Source organism: Phascolarctos cinereus, unplaced genomic scaffold (assembly GCF_003287225.1).
Source record: "Phascolarctos cinereus isolate Bilbo 61053 unplaced genomic scaffold, phaCin_HiC Scaffold_2;HRSCAF=192, whole genome shotgun sequence".
Classification (NCBI taxonomy): Eukaryota; Metazoa; Chordata; class Mammalia; order Diprotodontia; family Phascolarctidae; genus Phascolarctos; species Phascolarctos cinereus.
The window spans coordinates 223,719,539-223,734,345 of NW_027555625.1; the positions used below are offsets into that span (position 1 = coordinate 223,719,539).

A 14,807-nucleotide genomic window follows, 5' to 3' on the forward strand; every position below is an offset into this window, starting at 1 on the left:
GCTGCACATACAAAGCATCCCTGGGAGCTGGGATCTGGAGTCATGGACCAGAACCTAACTTTTAATCACTGGCCAGTCTTCTTCAGCATTAGGATTTGGGCTAGCAAAGCCCAAAGAATGGTCATACTATGCTGCTTAATCTTTTTCTTTCCCTCATTAACCAACGATTAACACCTTCCCCAGATGTGACAACCTTCAAGGAAGGAACATATCTTACAATCAGTTCCTAGTTATCCACACTGAGCTTCAACTGCCTGTGACACAGATAATATAAAACTCTCAATCAGACTTTAGAGCGTACTTCCATAGCCAGAAATGAGACTAACATTCCAGAATTCACATGCAGTGGAAAGAACTCAGAACTAGGAGCCATGAGATCTGGACAAGACAGACCACAGAGCCTGAGTCTAAAATTGCTGAAGCAAATACAATTCAGACACAGAGAGAGTTATATCAGGAAGCTGTGTGTATGCTGTAGGGCTACGCACATGAACTTTTAAACAAATTTGATACCCAAGGAAAAATCCAACATAACAAAGGCTTTCAATAATTCCTAAGTCAGACTCTGTAAGAAAGAATCAGGGGCTGTCATTTCCTAATTTCAGTGGTTAATTCACTGTTGATGTAAATTTTAGACCTTGAAGCCAGGCTGGATTAGTCTGGATTCAATTCTTTAAGATCTAATATTACCACTTGTAGGTAAGTTCACATGTCATTATCCTCCATTAATGATGGCTGGAGCTACTTGTGTTGATATCTGGGTTATGGTGGGAGATGAACTGAAACAGTGGGGTCCAGCCAAGTGGTCACAATGGAAAGCTATACTTACAGACATGGGGCCTTTTTGGAAGGGTAAGGAGAGCCAGGTTTTCTTGGGGGAGTGAGAACTATGACAAGGATTTTCAAGGTTCATGGACAGAGAGGTAAAGAAGGATGATCTCGGCAATATTTTTTTTTTGAGGTGGATTGGGAGGATCTGTGGGTACAGATGGCTGAAATAGCAGAGTGGGTATGATTAGGCTAGAATAGACCCTAATTATTCTCTACCCCTTCTCACAGATGGACTGAGTGCTCTAGTAAGATAGTATTTGATCTACTTATTCCACAGAATCTCTAATTGAACACAACCAAAACAAGGCATTCACTTAGCTACATTAGTTTATACGATGGACGAACATACATACGTAGTTTTATCATCTCATAATTTCATTTTCAAAAGCCATTCTGTTTATCTTCATAAGAAAACAAGATACTGTCAGCTAAGGCATCTGTGAGTCACTGGCAGCAGTCCTTGGTTCAGTGAAGCTTTGCCATCTCCTCTGTCTCCACCAGAATACTCCTCAATGCCTTGTTTCATTTGGTGATATGAAACAAATATCGTCAGGCCCAAAAAGCATTCAGCAAACCACTCTATGTAAGAGGATGGTAACTGTTCAAGCACTGCCCATGGCAGGTTAACCTCAAAGGTCAGCATCTAAAGGCTCATAGACTTGTCCCCAGTAAGTCACAGGAAAATCTGGGCTGGAGAGAGGGCGGGGTTTGAGCCTGAGTCCGTCCAACAGTTGTCGTTTCCAAAGGGTTGTGTGTAATATTGTGCTCTGGCTCATTCCTGAAGTGGTTTTCCAAGGAACAGGTTCATCTGCTTCAGGGTACACTGGATACACAATCAAAGTTCTCTCTTACTCTCAAAAAAGACTCAAACACCTTATGAAGGGCATTTTTATAGAATAAAGTCTCATGGACGGCTCGCTGGTTCTCCCAGGAGGCAGGCGTTGCTCCCGTCCCTAAAGAGGAAACATTCCATCCATCAGTCTGGTTTGGTACAAACAACGGCTCTTCCAGGGAAGCCTCCCTCCTGGCCGTGGTCATTCTTAGCACCGTAAACAAGTACAAGTGTGGACAGCTCCAGGAGCTCTCCCAAGGGCATTCATTTAAGACAAGATAATCACAGGTAAGGACTTGGCCCATTCAAGTCTAAGCTTTGTGAAAGATGCAGAATCTCAGCCTCAGGTTTTATCTTGTTCCTTGTTTCTCCTTCCATGTTCCTGGGAGGCAGTGTGGTATAGTGGGTAGCAAGCCAGCCTTGAAGGCAGGAAGACCTGGGTTCACGGCTCACCTCTGACATATATGGACTGTGTGACTTTTGAGCAAGGCACTAAACCTCTCAGCGCCCTCTTGGCAACTCTCTAAGACTGTGAAGAAGGTGCCAACCTGCACTGGATGGGGGAGTTTCAACACCTAGGGACTCCCTAAACCCTATGTAAACCCAGGTCTGGTGCTATTGCTCTCCTTGTGATGACTGCTCATGTTGTGTCAACCAGCTGTGGTACAGAAGGACAGAGCTGTCCTTGCCCAGAAGGCCAGCAGGGCAGAGCCCTTCCAAGCAGTGTAGTACAGTGAAAAAATACAAATGCTGGAGTCAGGTGACCTGGGTTCAAATCCCACCAGAGTGTTGTCACCTGTAAGATGTGGAGGTAGGACCAGATAACCTGCTAGCTCTAGGCCAGGGAACCTGTTGGTTCTATTCCACAAAAGCATCCAGACGTTTTAAGTGACTGCACACTTTCTCATGATTGTCTTGGTTAACCAGACAAGGAGGGACAAGAGCACTGACAAAATTCGGGTAGGGAAGAAAGGAAGAACTATGTCTTCCCTTCAGGAAGGGGAGGAAAAAAAAATCAATAAAGCTGGTGACAAATCTCAGTTCCTGCCCAGCCCTAGAGATGTTTGTGCCCAAAGGAAACTGGTTCCAAAAAGTCTGGCTGTTACATTTATACACTCCGTTGTGTTTAACTTGACCAAATTATGCTAAATATGATTACAGCACGAGGAAGCCTTCTCTCCATAAAGATACGGGGTCCTTCCTCTTACCTTGGTATGTAATTGTGACATCGGTGGGAAGAGTTGTTGTGAGGTCCTGGTACACAAGCCTAGCACAAAAAGGGAAAGATTCTCCACTGGGGTCCATGGTGTACGTGAATGACAGCAAAGTGCACAGTGAATTTCTCTGCAAGGGCCTGGCTAGGAAAGCTGAAAAGCCACACTAAAGGCAACAGAGTTTAAAACAAGCACACCAAAGAATACCATGATTATTATCATTGTAATTGGAATAACTCATGATACTTTGAAAATATAAACACTTGGAGATATTAGTATCTTCAGAAAGACACTTATGCTGGATGAACTGGAGGCATGGCCAGACACTCAACAGTGAACTTGAAAAGATGCTGTAATCCAAAACCAGCTTGGGAAACATTTCATTAATGTGATTCACTTATTCTGCTTTATCAGCTCATTCTCTATCTACCTCTACGTAATCCTAATTTTCTAGTCCTAGAAACAGAACACAATGGAAGAAAGCCTAATCATTTTTAAAGTAAGTAAATTACAAAAGAAAGTAAGTTATTATTTTCCTTCGCAAAAGCACAACAATCATGCTCTCCATTTCTGTGTACAGACAAAGTGAAGAATAGCAAAAGTTCAATGGTAAAAGTTTAAGAATATTTTTAGTCTACCCCCGAAATAGCATCCCTGTGCCAACATGAAATTTAGCTATTTTCAGTGGAAAAAGAAATGTGATTCTATGGATCAAGAAACAGGTGGAAAAAAATCAGGCTCAAGACTTCAAGCATCTACAATTTCATTGAGGCAGACACTATAGTGGTATCCAAATTACTAGGGACAAGCTATAATTTCAATATGGCTACATTTTTTTTTTGACAAAGATCATGCATGTATGTTTCTACTGAAACTATTCTGATCAGTTTTTTCCCTGACCAGATTAAACTGCATTGAGCTGGTTTCCCTACTTTTAGTTAGTTCTCTGTCAGCTGCGTGATGGATTTGGTGTTACGTATGTGTTTTTTTGTGTTGTTAATTCTGTAGTTTTTAAGAATAGATATTCCTCCAAGGAAATGTGCAAAAAATTATAGCTCCTAAAGAGCATTCTTCAGTTACTGTTAGAGATGTTGGTGTGATGAAGTCAAGTGGTTCAAAGATAATTCAAGTTCAGAGTGAAAAAAGATTAGTTGCATTGAAGAACAAAGGAAAGTGTTATTAAAAATGACAAAACAATGTCAAGAACTGAAATTATTGCTTCAAAACATACAAATTAATTATCATAAAGCAAGACCTGAGCTGTCATTACTGATTCTTCTACAGTATGATGTAAGCTTCTTAAAGTTAGAATACCAGTTAAAAAAAAACCCAGAATGCTTTTAAGTGACTGCTAAGAATATAAAACACTAGTTATGGGCATGACAATATGAAGACTAGCATCCTAAGGTAATTTTCAATGATGCAACTCACTTCTCATTAAGGCTATACAAAAACCACTGTCAAAAGTACAAGTGAACCTATAAGATCTGGGCATCTTAGAATTGGAAAAGGTCCACCCAAAAAAATGTTTTGAGGATTTTTTTCCTTCCAGAAGTCTTGGCTCCACTAAGGGAATGCTGAATTCTGATAAATGCTTTGATATACTGGGCAGAATTGTTCCAAAATTATAGAAATTTCCAAATGAAGATGGAATATTGCATCATGAACTTACACCATGCCACACACCATGAGAGGCTAGGAATTTACTAAGAGATAAGATAAATATGCTTCAGTGGCCTGGGATCTCACCTGATTTAAACCCCACTGAAAACCTAGAGGCAATAATCAAGGATAGATCTAGACAAATGGACCAATCACCAAACATATACTTAGGAATAGATATTAAAGTCTTGTGAACCCAAAACCAAATCAAGTAAAACAAGTCATTGAAGCCAAAGAGGCATGTTGCAAATTAAGTTTATTTTAAAGTAGTAAAAATTAATAAGCTGAATTATTTTGCTTTGTCCCTTGTAATTCACAATAGAAGCAGTAGAGGTTGCAGCGAGGCATATTTAAGCCTGACATAAGGAAAACCTTCTAAACAATCAGAACTATCCAAAAGGGCTACCTTGGTAGGTAGTAAACTCTGCTTTTCTGGAAATCCTCCAGGAAAGACTGGCTGACTATTCCTTGGGGATGTTATATTGTAGAATATGTTCTTATTCAGCTACAGGTTGAGCCAGTTAGTTTCTGAGATCCGTTTGAACTCTAAGATTTTGTAAAATCACAGCTTAATGAGAATGTGTAAGCCAAGGTGACATCAGGGAGCAAAAGGGTTAGAAAGGTTTTAATAAATTTAATGATTTTTGTTCTGCCTTTCACCTGATCCCATGCTGGGCTACATGTCTGTCACCATACTAGCCAGGTGGCCCACAGGGTGAAGAATATTTTGGCTGCAGCACCCCAAAATCCTCCCACCAAACCACAAAGGAGGCACAGTCTGTATCCACAGAGCCATAGTGGTTGTATTGTCCTTGGGTAAGAACTCAGTAGGGCTCAGTTTCCTCATCTAAAAAATAAAGAAGTCGGCTCTGATGCCCTCTAAGTCTAAGGTCCTCTATTTCCCTGAGTTGTCTTTTCTCATGATTAAACATTCCTTATTCCTTCCACTGATTTCCATTTGACATAGACTCAAGGTCCTTCACCCTTTTGGTTGCCTTTTAATGTGTTCATACCCTTGTTAAACTACTATATACATAGAATAGAATCCTACAAAACATTGGTTTGGGCAGGACAGAATACAATAGAGCTACTACTTCCTTATTCTCAGAAGCCAGGCCTCTCTGCAATACTGCACTAGCTGATTTGGACCCCACTTTTCTGTTGACACACTTATTAAACTCCGAGATCTTTTTCAGAGAAACACGATTCCTACATTTTGTACTTGTGAAATCTCTTTTTTCAACTCAAGTGCAAGACTTCCCATTTATCCTTATTAACTTTCACACTGTTTGAGTCAGCCTAATGTTTATCTAACCCATTAGGATCTTTTTTGGATCCTAACCCAAACATCTAACTCTCCCACCTTGTTTTGTGCCATCTGCAAATCTAATAAGTATTTTCCCTCCTCCCTTCAATTACTCCAAGTCATTAATCAAAATGTTAAACAGCAGTACAGGGCCATTTATAGCTCCCTCCCTAGGGCAAAACTACCAGAGATCTCATTCCAAGATGACACAGAACCATTCATGACTACTCTGTGGTTCTAGCCATTCAACTAATTCCAGATCTACCTAGGTATACTATTGTTTGGGAAGAAGAGGGAGGGGAGGGAAGGGAATATGCATTTATATAGTGCCGGACACTGTGCTAAGCCCTTTATAACTTATCTCATTCGATCCCTACAACAACCCTGTGAGGTGTAGGTACTGTTGTTATTCTCATTTTACAGTTGAGAAAAATGAGCTAAACAAACAGAAGTGAAGTGACTTGGCTCTAGGTCATACAGCTGGTCGGGGTCTGAGGCCACATTTGAACTCGGGTCTTCCTGATTCCAGGCTCAGGTTTGTACCACACCTCCTTTTACGTCAATCTCAGGGAAGACTTCATCAAATGCTTTCCTGAAACCTCAGTAAATTATATCTACAGCAGTCCTGTTCTATAAGTAACCCTGTCAAAAAAGAGAATTAGATTTGTCTAACAGCACCTCTTTTTGGTAAAGTCATTCTGGTTCTCTTCAATTACCACTTCCTTTTCCTGATATTCACTAATCATTCCTTTCATAAAACTTTTTAGAGTTTTGCCAAGAAACAAAGCCAAGCTGACTGGCCTAGAGCTTACAGACTCTATTCTTTTCCCCCCTTTCAGGAAATCCTAACATCTGTCCTTTCTCTTATTTTCCATGCTCTTTTTGAAGATCACTGACAGGTATGCAACAATTATAACTGTCAGTTCTTTTGGTACCTTGGAATAGAAGTCTGTCTGGACCTGGTGACTTGACTTATCAATGGGAGGACCCTCTTACTATTCCTCTACTTATCTTAGGTATCCACTCCCTAGTAATGATTTTTTTCCCCTGTCCTTTCTAGTCCAAAAAAGTACATATTGTCCTTGGCAGAGAAAACAAAATGAGTTAAATAGTTTTGCTTTCTCTCCATTATCTACCATCATCAATTAGTCTATCTACCTTAAAAGCTTGTAGTCTTTGGCTTTGAGGAATTCAAGGTCACCTTCAAACCACAAGGAAAAATCAAGTATGACTTTTGACAAACCAACTCCCCTAATAAATGCCAAAGGAGAAATAAATAGAGAAATGCTTCCTTAACACCAAGAATTCCTGTTCAAAGGATTGGCCCATTTTCTCAAGAAAACTGAGACCTACTAATAATACAGTAAATATTTTGGTTCTCCTGGTCTCACAAAACAGGTTATATACAACTTTGGCTCCAGCATGTACATACCTGCAGTTGATCTGCCTGGTATTTTCTTCCAGAATATCCATTTAGGTGTTCGCTGAGACTATACACGAAGTGTTGAAAATTAGTCTCCAAGTATTTTGCAGCTATCTGCTCCAGGGGAATGAAGACTGGAACTGAATGGCGATGTATTTGAAGTGGTTTCTTTATGATAAGATCCACATAATAAGAATCCAAGATGTTTCCCTCAAAAGCAGTGTTGAAGCAGATACAGACCCCTTTCGTGGTCAATTTGCCACTGAGACCTGAGACAAAGGATGAGATGAGACCTCTCAGTAGATGCTATGGGTTCTTACTCCTGCCTTTTGATTCTGTTTCAACTATATCCAAATAAGGACTCAGAACCAAGAGAAGACCTGCAGAGGAAGAATAACTCAGACTATTCCTAAAGATCAAAGTCGACGTGAAAACAGGAATATTTGTAACCTTTCTGTCTGAGGAACACAAAATACTCCGTACGTGAATTTTTCTATGTCCTCCTTGTGACGTGGAAAAACCTGGAGACAAAAAACTTATTCACTGTAATATACTAAGTCAAAATTAGTGCAGGGCTGGATATATCATGAATAAACTGAATGACAAAATGATTAAATGAACAAAGAGGCTGACATATTTTGACGGGTAACCTAACCATCAGGAGCGACAAAGCTGCCCATAGTTGTCCCACTAGTTGCAGGTACACAGTAGACACTCAAATGCTGATAAAATGCATCTAGGATTATAACAGTGTAATCATAGCAATATTACAGCTAGGAAAACTCATGTAAACCCTGCCTTCCCTCTGCCTCAGCTATTTTTCTCTATTCTGATTTTTAAGGATGATGAAAAAGAAGCCCACCCAGGTGAAACAACTTGTCCAAGGTCACTGATCACAGACAGGGAGGGTATGTGCCAGTACAGGGGTAGGTGGGCCAGTAAATACCTGTTAAATGGAATGCCTGAAAGAAGGCTTTAGCTTTCTCCAACTTCATTTTCAGATTTTCCTCACTGTTCTTCAATGGTTCGTAGGGTTCTAGGTTAGCGATAGGTATTCTGGCCTGCAAAATAGATTAATGCATTCATTCAACAACTCTGCACAGTGCCTATTATGTGCTAGGCACAGTGGGGGGTGTTAAAAAAAGATACAGAAAATATACAGTCCTTGCCTTCTAGAAGTTTGGAACATAACTAAAAAGACAGCTCAACTGATATTTTAGTGCCTACTATGCACAAAGCACTGGAGATACAAAGATAACAAAAGTGTCAGTCTGCGGCTTCAAGAAGCTTACACTCAATGGGGGTGGTGCAGGATAACGTAAATAGGTAAGCATAACACAAGGTGGTAATCAATTTTTACAGTATTTCATTTTATAGTACTTCATGGTTTACAAAACACTTTACATATGAACTCATTTGACCCTCTGACGTCCCTGTGAATTAGGCAACATAGGTATTATCCCTCTTTTAAAGATGAGGAAAGTGAGGCTCAAAAATTAAATGAGTTACCCACAATCACACAACTAAGGGTCAGAGGTAGGATATAAACCCAGGCCTCCGCTACCTCCCAAGTATAGCCACCAAGCTATTGATAAATCTCAGTCCACTTTACTGGATCCTCCCCATCCAGATCATGCCCTCTAACTGTGCCCCCTCAGGGCTCTGTCCTGGGCCATTTTCTCTTCTCCCTCTATACTATCTCATTTGGTGACTTCATCAGTTCCCATGGATTTAATCACCATCTCCACGATGATGATTCTCAAATCTACCTACTCTGCCCTAACCTCTCCGCTGACCTCCAATGACGTCTCTCCAGCTGCCTTTCAGACATCTCCAACTGGATGTCCAGTAAACATCTTAAATTCAACACGTCCAAAACCAAACTCATTATCTTCCCCCTTAACCTCTCCCCTGTTCAATCTTCCCTACTACTTCAGAGGGCAACAGTATCCTCCCAGTCCCTCAGGCTCATGACCAAGGAGGCTTCCTGGACTCCTCACTATCTTTAGCCTCTCACCTTCATCTCCATCCAAGCTGTTACCAGGGCTTGTAGATTTCACCTTTGCCACATCTCTCCAACATGCTCCCTTCTCTCCTCTCTGACACTGCCCCCACTGCAGTACTGGCCCTTTTCAGATCAGGCCTGGATTACTGCAGTAACCTGCTGGTGGGTCTCAGGTCTCTCCCTACTCTAGACCATCCTCTCCTCAGCCACCAAAATGATTTTCCTGTTTCGCAGGTCGGATCACGTCACCCTCTACTCCCCATAAACTACAGTGGCTCCCTCCTACAAGATCAAATACAAACCGTTCTGTTGGACCCATCATAACCTTAGCCCCACCCTACATTTCCAGGCTAACACCTAGCTCCCCAACAAGTACTGTTGGATCCAGTGACATTGTCCTCCTGGCTATTCCACAAAAAAGACACTGCATCTTTCACAGCTCAGAGCACATTCTCTGGCCGTACCCTATACCTGCAAAGCTGTTCCTCCTCTGCTCCCACTACTGACCTTCCTGGCTTCTTTTAAATTCCAACTAAAATCCCATTGTCTACAGCAAAGCTTTACCTAGCTCGATTCCTGGGCCTTCCCTCTTTTAATCATTTCCTATTTATTCTGTAAATTACTTGTTTGGACATATGTGTTTGCTTGTAGTCTCCCCCATTTGATGGTAAACTCCTTGAGGGCAGGAACTGTGTTTTGCCTTTTTTTGCATCGCCAGTGCTCAGCACAGTACGTGGCATATAGCAGGCATTTAAATGTTTACAGACTGACTGGCTGCTAAGGCAGGAATCATGGTATAAAGGAAAGAGCCACCAAACTATTCCACCAAAATCTGAAGACAGAAGGGAAAAAAGAGTGGGAAGGCAGGGAAAAGTAAATTTAATCAGATAAAGCTTCATGGAATAGCTAAACCTTGAAGAAGAAAAAGGGGGGCACGTGGAGATATAGAGATGAGGAATGAATACATTCCAGGTACTGGGGATGGCCTGGGAAACTCCATTCAGCTGTAAAGAGTTCGGGCGCCTTTGATCACAAAACTAAAACAGCTTTTGTGGAGAACTCATCAAACACTTCATTAATGCTTAACAAATGCCAGGCATTCATAAAAGCTGCACGGGTGTGCTTCGGAATTTTCAAGCACCTAGTTTCTGAGTAGATAAAAACAATTTCATAAGCTTGCTTTTATACACAGGAAAAAGGCATCACTTTACATAAAATAAGTCCTTAGTTTTTGATTACAGTATAAAATATAAAGTCTATTCTATGAGACTCAAGATCCAGAGCTGTAAATGAGGTTGAAGCTTTAATACCATCACTGCACCCTGAATTTTTTTTTGGGGGGGGGCAGAGAGAGGAATCTGCACCTGTGATTTCATTTTCTTGATACAGTAACTTTCATTTAATGCTGGTTGCCCAAAGCTCTGCAACAACATAGTCTTGAGCACTGAGAGGCTCGGTAACTTGCCCAGAGTCACAACAATCATGTGTTAGAGGCAAGATGAACCACGAGTTTTCCTGATTCCAAATCTGGCCCCATGACTACTATGCCCACTTGCCTTCTTGTTTTTTAATGTCCTTCTCCCAAGAATAACTATTAAGTATTAAACTCTACTCACACCGGCTTCGTGTAGCTTCACTTTAGTCCTCAGTTCATCCCGAAGCTTTCTCAGTTTGAGGATCTTTGCTTCCAAGTCAGTTTCCGAATCCTGCGGTCCCTGGTGCCCGTCTTGTGGCCTGGCTGATCTCTGATCATGTGCCTCCAGTCTTTCCAGCTGATATAAAACACCTGTGAGTGAAAAGACTTTCAGAAGAAACAAAAACTAGTGGGAAAGTATTTTATTGCCCACCAGAATGCCTGGTTTTGCTAGCCCAATAACACCAGTGTTACCAAATAACAATACACCCAAGAGATATGAAGGGATCGTATCAAAAAAAATTAAGCGATTATTTTCAAAAAATTTTTTCCTTTAAAAAAAAAATGTGATCTTTAGGTTTGTTGCATTCTCAATTTTTTTAAACACCTAAAGGTTTTTCTCCCACTCTCAACAGAAGGTATCTGTCTGTCAGAGGATCTTGGTTCAAATCCTAACTCTGCCACTTCCCATGTGTGTACCCTTGGGCTAATCATTGAACATCTCCAGGTCTTAGTTTCCTCCTTTGGGAAATGAAAAGGGTGGACTTGTTGACCTCTAAGGTCCCATCCAGCTCTAAATCCAAGATCTATGTTTTAATGGAAATCAATGTTGGACAATTTGGTTTAGGAGCTTTTTCTGAAACAATTATTTAATTAAAATGAGGATTATATATGTGCCCTTTATCCTTGTGGAAATTTCTTATCCACAAAAAATTATCTTTCAGGGCAGCTACATGCCACAGTAGATAGAGATAGCAGATAGAGCACCAGCCCTGGAGTCAGGAGATCCTGAGTTCAAATGTGATCTCAGACACTTGATACTTACTAGCTGTGTGACCCTGGGCAAGTCACTTAACCCTGATTGCCTAGCACAGGCGTAAGGAACCTTTGGCCTCAAGGCTACCTGTGGCCCTCTGACTGAATCCAAACTTCACAGAACAAATCCCCTCAATCAACAGGCCAAACCCAAGGACCTAGAAGGCCATATGTTGTCTTGAGGCCGCAGGTTCCCAACCCCTGGGGAACAAAAACCAAGAAAAAACATTATCTTTCAATTTCAAAGTACCTAAGTGATGCCCAGTTTCCATGGAAGTTTTACTATACTCTTCAGTTTTGAAGATGTTGTTTCCCTCTTGCCAAAAGAGCATGCACTGAGAATTACTTTTCCACGAATGGGGTGCATATGTATTCAATTCAAAAAGCATGTATTAAGTGCCAATTCCGTTGCAAGACACTCTACTAGGTGCTTGGGCAACTGAGGCAGAAAGAAGCTTATACTCTAATGAACAAAAACACTTAACTAGATAAATACAAATGTATGTAAAATCACTTGGGGGGGGGCACTATTGTAAGGAGAATCAAAAGGAAGCATCCAAGAACAGAAGTGATGTGGGGAAACATTTCAGGGATTAGGGGGAGGGGGAGACAGTCTGTGCAAAGGCCTGAGCACAGAGGAAGGAGAGGGAATGTCATTTTTAGAGGACAGTTAAGTAGGATACTGTGGATGGAATGTGGAATGCATGAAGAGTAATACAGAATCAACCTGGAAAATGGACAGGAGTCAAACTGTGGAGGGCTTTAAATGCCAAATGGATGAGTTTATATTTTGTCCCAGAGAAAATAAGAAGACACTGAAGCATCCAGGTTAGACCTGTGCTTTAGTACTATCTACATGGCTGCGATGTAAAGGATGGAGCATAGTGGGAAAAGGCTGGATATAAGAATAATACTATAATGTTACTGAACAGTCCAGGTGAGAGGTGATGAGGGCCTGAGATAGGATGACTGTGGAACACAAGCTGAGAAGGGGATGGATGTAAGAGATGTTGTACAAGAAGAAGTGATATGATTTGGAAACTGCCTGGATAGAGAGTGAAAATGAGGAAGATTAGTGAGAATGAAGAGTTGAGGACGACTCCTAGATGGAGACCTGGGTGAGTGGAAGGATGGTGGAAATCGTAAGGAAAAAAAAGAAATTAGGAAGAGGGCTGAGTTTATGGAGAAAGAAAAAGAGTTTTATTTTGGAAAGGTTTAAGATGCCCTGGCAACATCAAAGTCAAGATGTCAAGCAGGCTAAGCTCACAAAGACTGGGGCTGAAAATGGAGATCTGAGACTCATTCGCATACAGATAATTAAACCGATGGAGCTGATGGGAACACTACTGAGACCTCCAAAGTCTCTAACCCAGGCTCCTAGGTGACTGGAAGCTTTAGTGCACAAAGTAGCTCATCTTTTAGGGGTGCAGACAATGGAATGGAACAAAGGCCAAGCTAAAATGCACAAAAACTTTTATTTACTAGCCACTCAGATACAGAATTATTATCATGATTATTGTTATTTTTCTCTGAGAGGTACATCTGCAAAGCTTCTTAACCAGCTGTGAGATCTGTAGTAGTATGAAGGGGTTTAAGTCTAAGACTTTTAACCACTAATGGAATAGAGAAACCACCTGGGTCAAGGAGCCATATACATTACTTGGGTATTAGGGAAGGTAAAGACTTGGAACCAAAACTCTAGTTCCAAAAATGCTGAACTGGGATCCATAAGGCATATATACTTACCAAGAGCCACAAACTACATTTAATTAGCTAGACATCTTCAATAAAGAGCAATAAAGAACATACACTGTCTGCAAATATTTATGGAACAACGTGGGAAAAGAAACCAGTACGGGACAGAAATGAGGCGGCCAATAACAAATGCACAATATGCTACAAGTGTGTTTTTGGTTTTTTTTAAGCATCAAGGAACTAACACATAACGTTTCTGCTTCTAAAGCTTTTGGTCAGCATTTGTGACCTCTCGTCAGCTTAAGCTTCTAGCAATTAACATTGTGCTCCAAACACCAGGGGGACTGTATCACAATTTTGAAACAGTGTTAGTTTTCACCTTAGGTCAGTACTTAATTGGGGGAATTCTTAAAACAGAGGAATGTAATGAAAGGATCATTTGATTGTGCCGGGGTTAGGCTATCACCTCTACCCCATACTAGTTCTATGGTCTCACTTCTAAAATGAGAGGATTTTAGCCCAGATCTCTCTGAGGTCCTTTCGAGTTCTAACATCCTATAATCAAAGTGAGCCCAGACCAAAAGATGATGAAATGTCCTCCTCCAGACTCACCATGTTTCTGGGAAGATGCCATCAGCTTTCCGAATCCCAAAGTTTGGTTTGTTTGTTTTTAAGATACCTAGAGTAGATGACGGTGAATGTTCCCCGAATTCCTTGCGGAGAAAAGGAAAATAAGATAACAAACATGCCTTCTTTAGGTACGGACTGGTACACATAAATTATCACAATACTGACATTTAAATAGGACTTTAAGATTTACATAGCACTTTACAAACGCTATCTATCCATTTGAAGCTCACCACGACCTGGTGGGAAGCAGAAGGGTGGCAGGGGGATGGAGCAGCAGATTCTGGAGCCCAAACTCCTGGGAGGTAGTGGGGTGTAGGGGACGGAGGGCTGGGCTTGAGGTCTGAAGCCCCAGAGATTGAATCCCACCTGTGGGCGTTTACTGGCTTCGTAACCCGGGGCAAATCACGTAATCTCTAGGAGCTTCGGTTTCCCCAGTGGTGAAATTGGGATAATCGGACCCCTAGGTTACCGTGAGGATTAAAAGACAAAATGGGGGGAAAAAAGCCATCTGCAAACCTTCAAGTGCCGTATTCAATTATTACAGGCATTGTTAGTCCCATCTTAGAAAGGAAGATCGGCGGGGATTCGCAAAGGTAACAGTCGGTAAGGATCAGAAGTAGGTTTTGAAGCTAGATCTTCGCTACTCCACACGCCCAGGCCTTTTTTTCCCTATACGCCGCCTCTCAGGCTGATCCAGCAGTGCCGACGTCGTCTCGAAGAGGGTCTAGCTTCCTAGTCCGCCGGCTACGTCCCACTCCTC

The 14,807-nt window shown here is 41.4% G+C and overlaps 1 protein-coding gene across 2 annotated transcripts; it reads right to left on the reverse strand.

Moving 5' to 3' along the window:
* Positions 1-1,148: 1,148 nt before the first annotated feature.
* Positions 1,149-14,796, reverse strand: CENPO (centromere protein O). 2 transcript variants are annotated; one of them, XM_020983959.2, is made up of 7 exons: positions 14,564-14,796; positions 14,030-14,130; positions 10,890-11,059; positions 8,215-8,329; positions 7,278-7,537; positions 2,872-3,043; positions 1,149-1,784 (listed from the first exon to the last, which is right to left on the reverse strand). In XM_020983959.2, the coding sequence occupies exons 2-7, from the start codon at positions 14,049-14,051 to the stop codon at positions 1,645-1,647; spliced, it is 879 nt and encodes a 292-aa protein (XP_020839618.1). In that variant the 5' UTR covers positions 14,052-14,130; positions 14,564-14,796; the 3' UTR covers positions 1,149-1,644. The 2 variants fall into 2 exon arrangements, with proteins under 2 accessions (XP_020839618.1, XP_020839617.1); XM_020983958.2 differs by having other exon boundaries at positions 10,890-11,074.
* Between the last annotated feature and the right edge of the window lie 11 nt (positions 14,797-14,807).

What these genes read in the sequence shown, in the direction of transcription:
- CENPO (XM_020983958.2), bottom strand. Translation starts at nt 14,051, where the DNA reads ATGGCATCTTCCCAGAAACATG. An exon ending in GGCATCTTCCCAGAAACATG is followed by an intron (nt 11,075 to 14,029) that starts GTGAGTCTGGAG and finishes TTCTTCTGAAAG; the next exon opens with TCTTTTCACTCACAGGTGTT. An exon ending in TGTCACAATTACATACCAAG is followed by an intron (nt 1,785 to 2,871) that starts GTAAGAGGAAGG and finishes TTTCCTCTTTAG; the next exon opens with GGACGGGAGCAACGCCTGCC.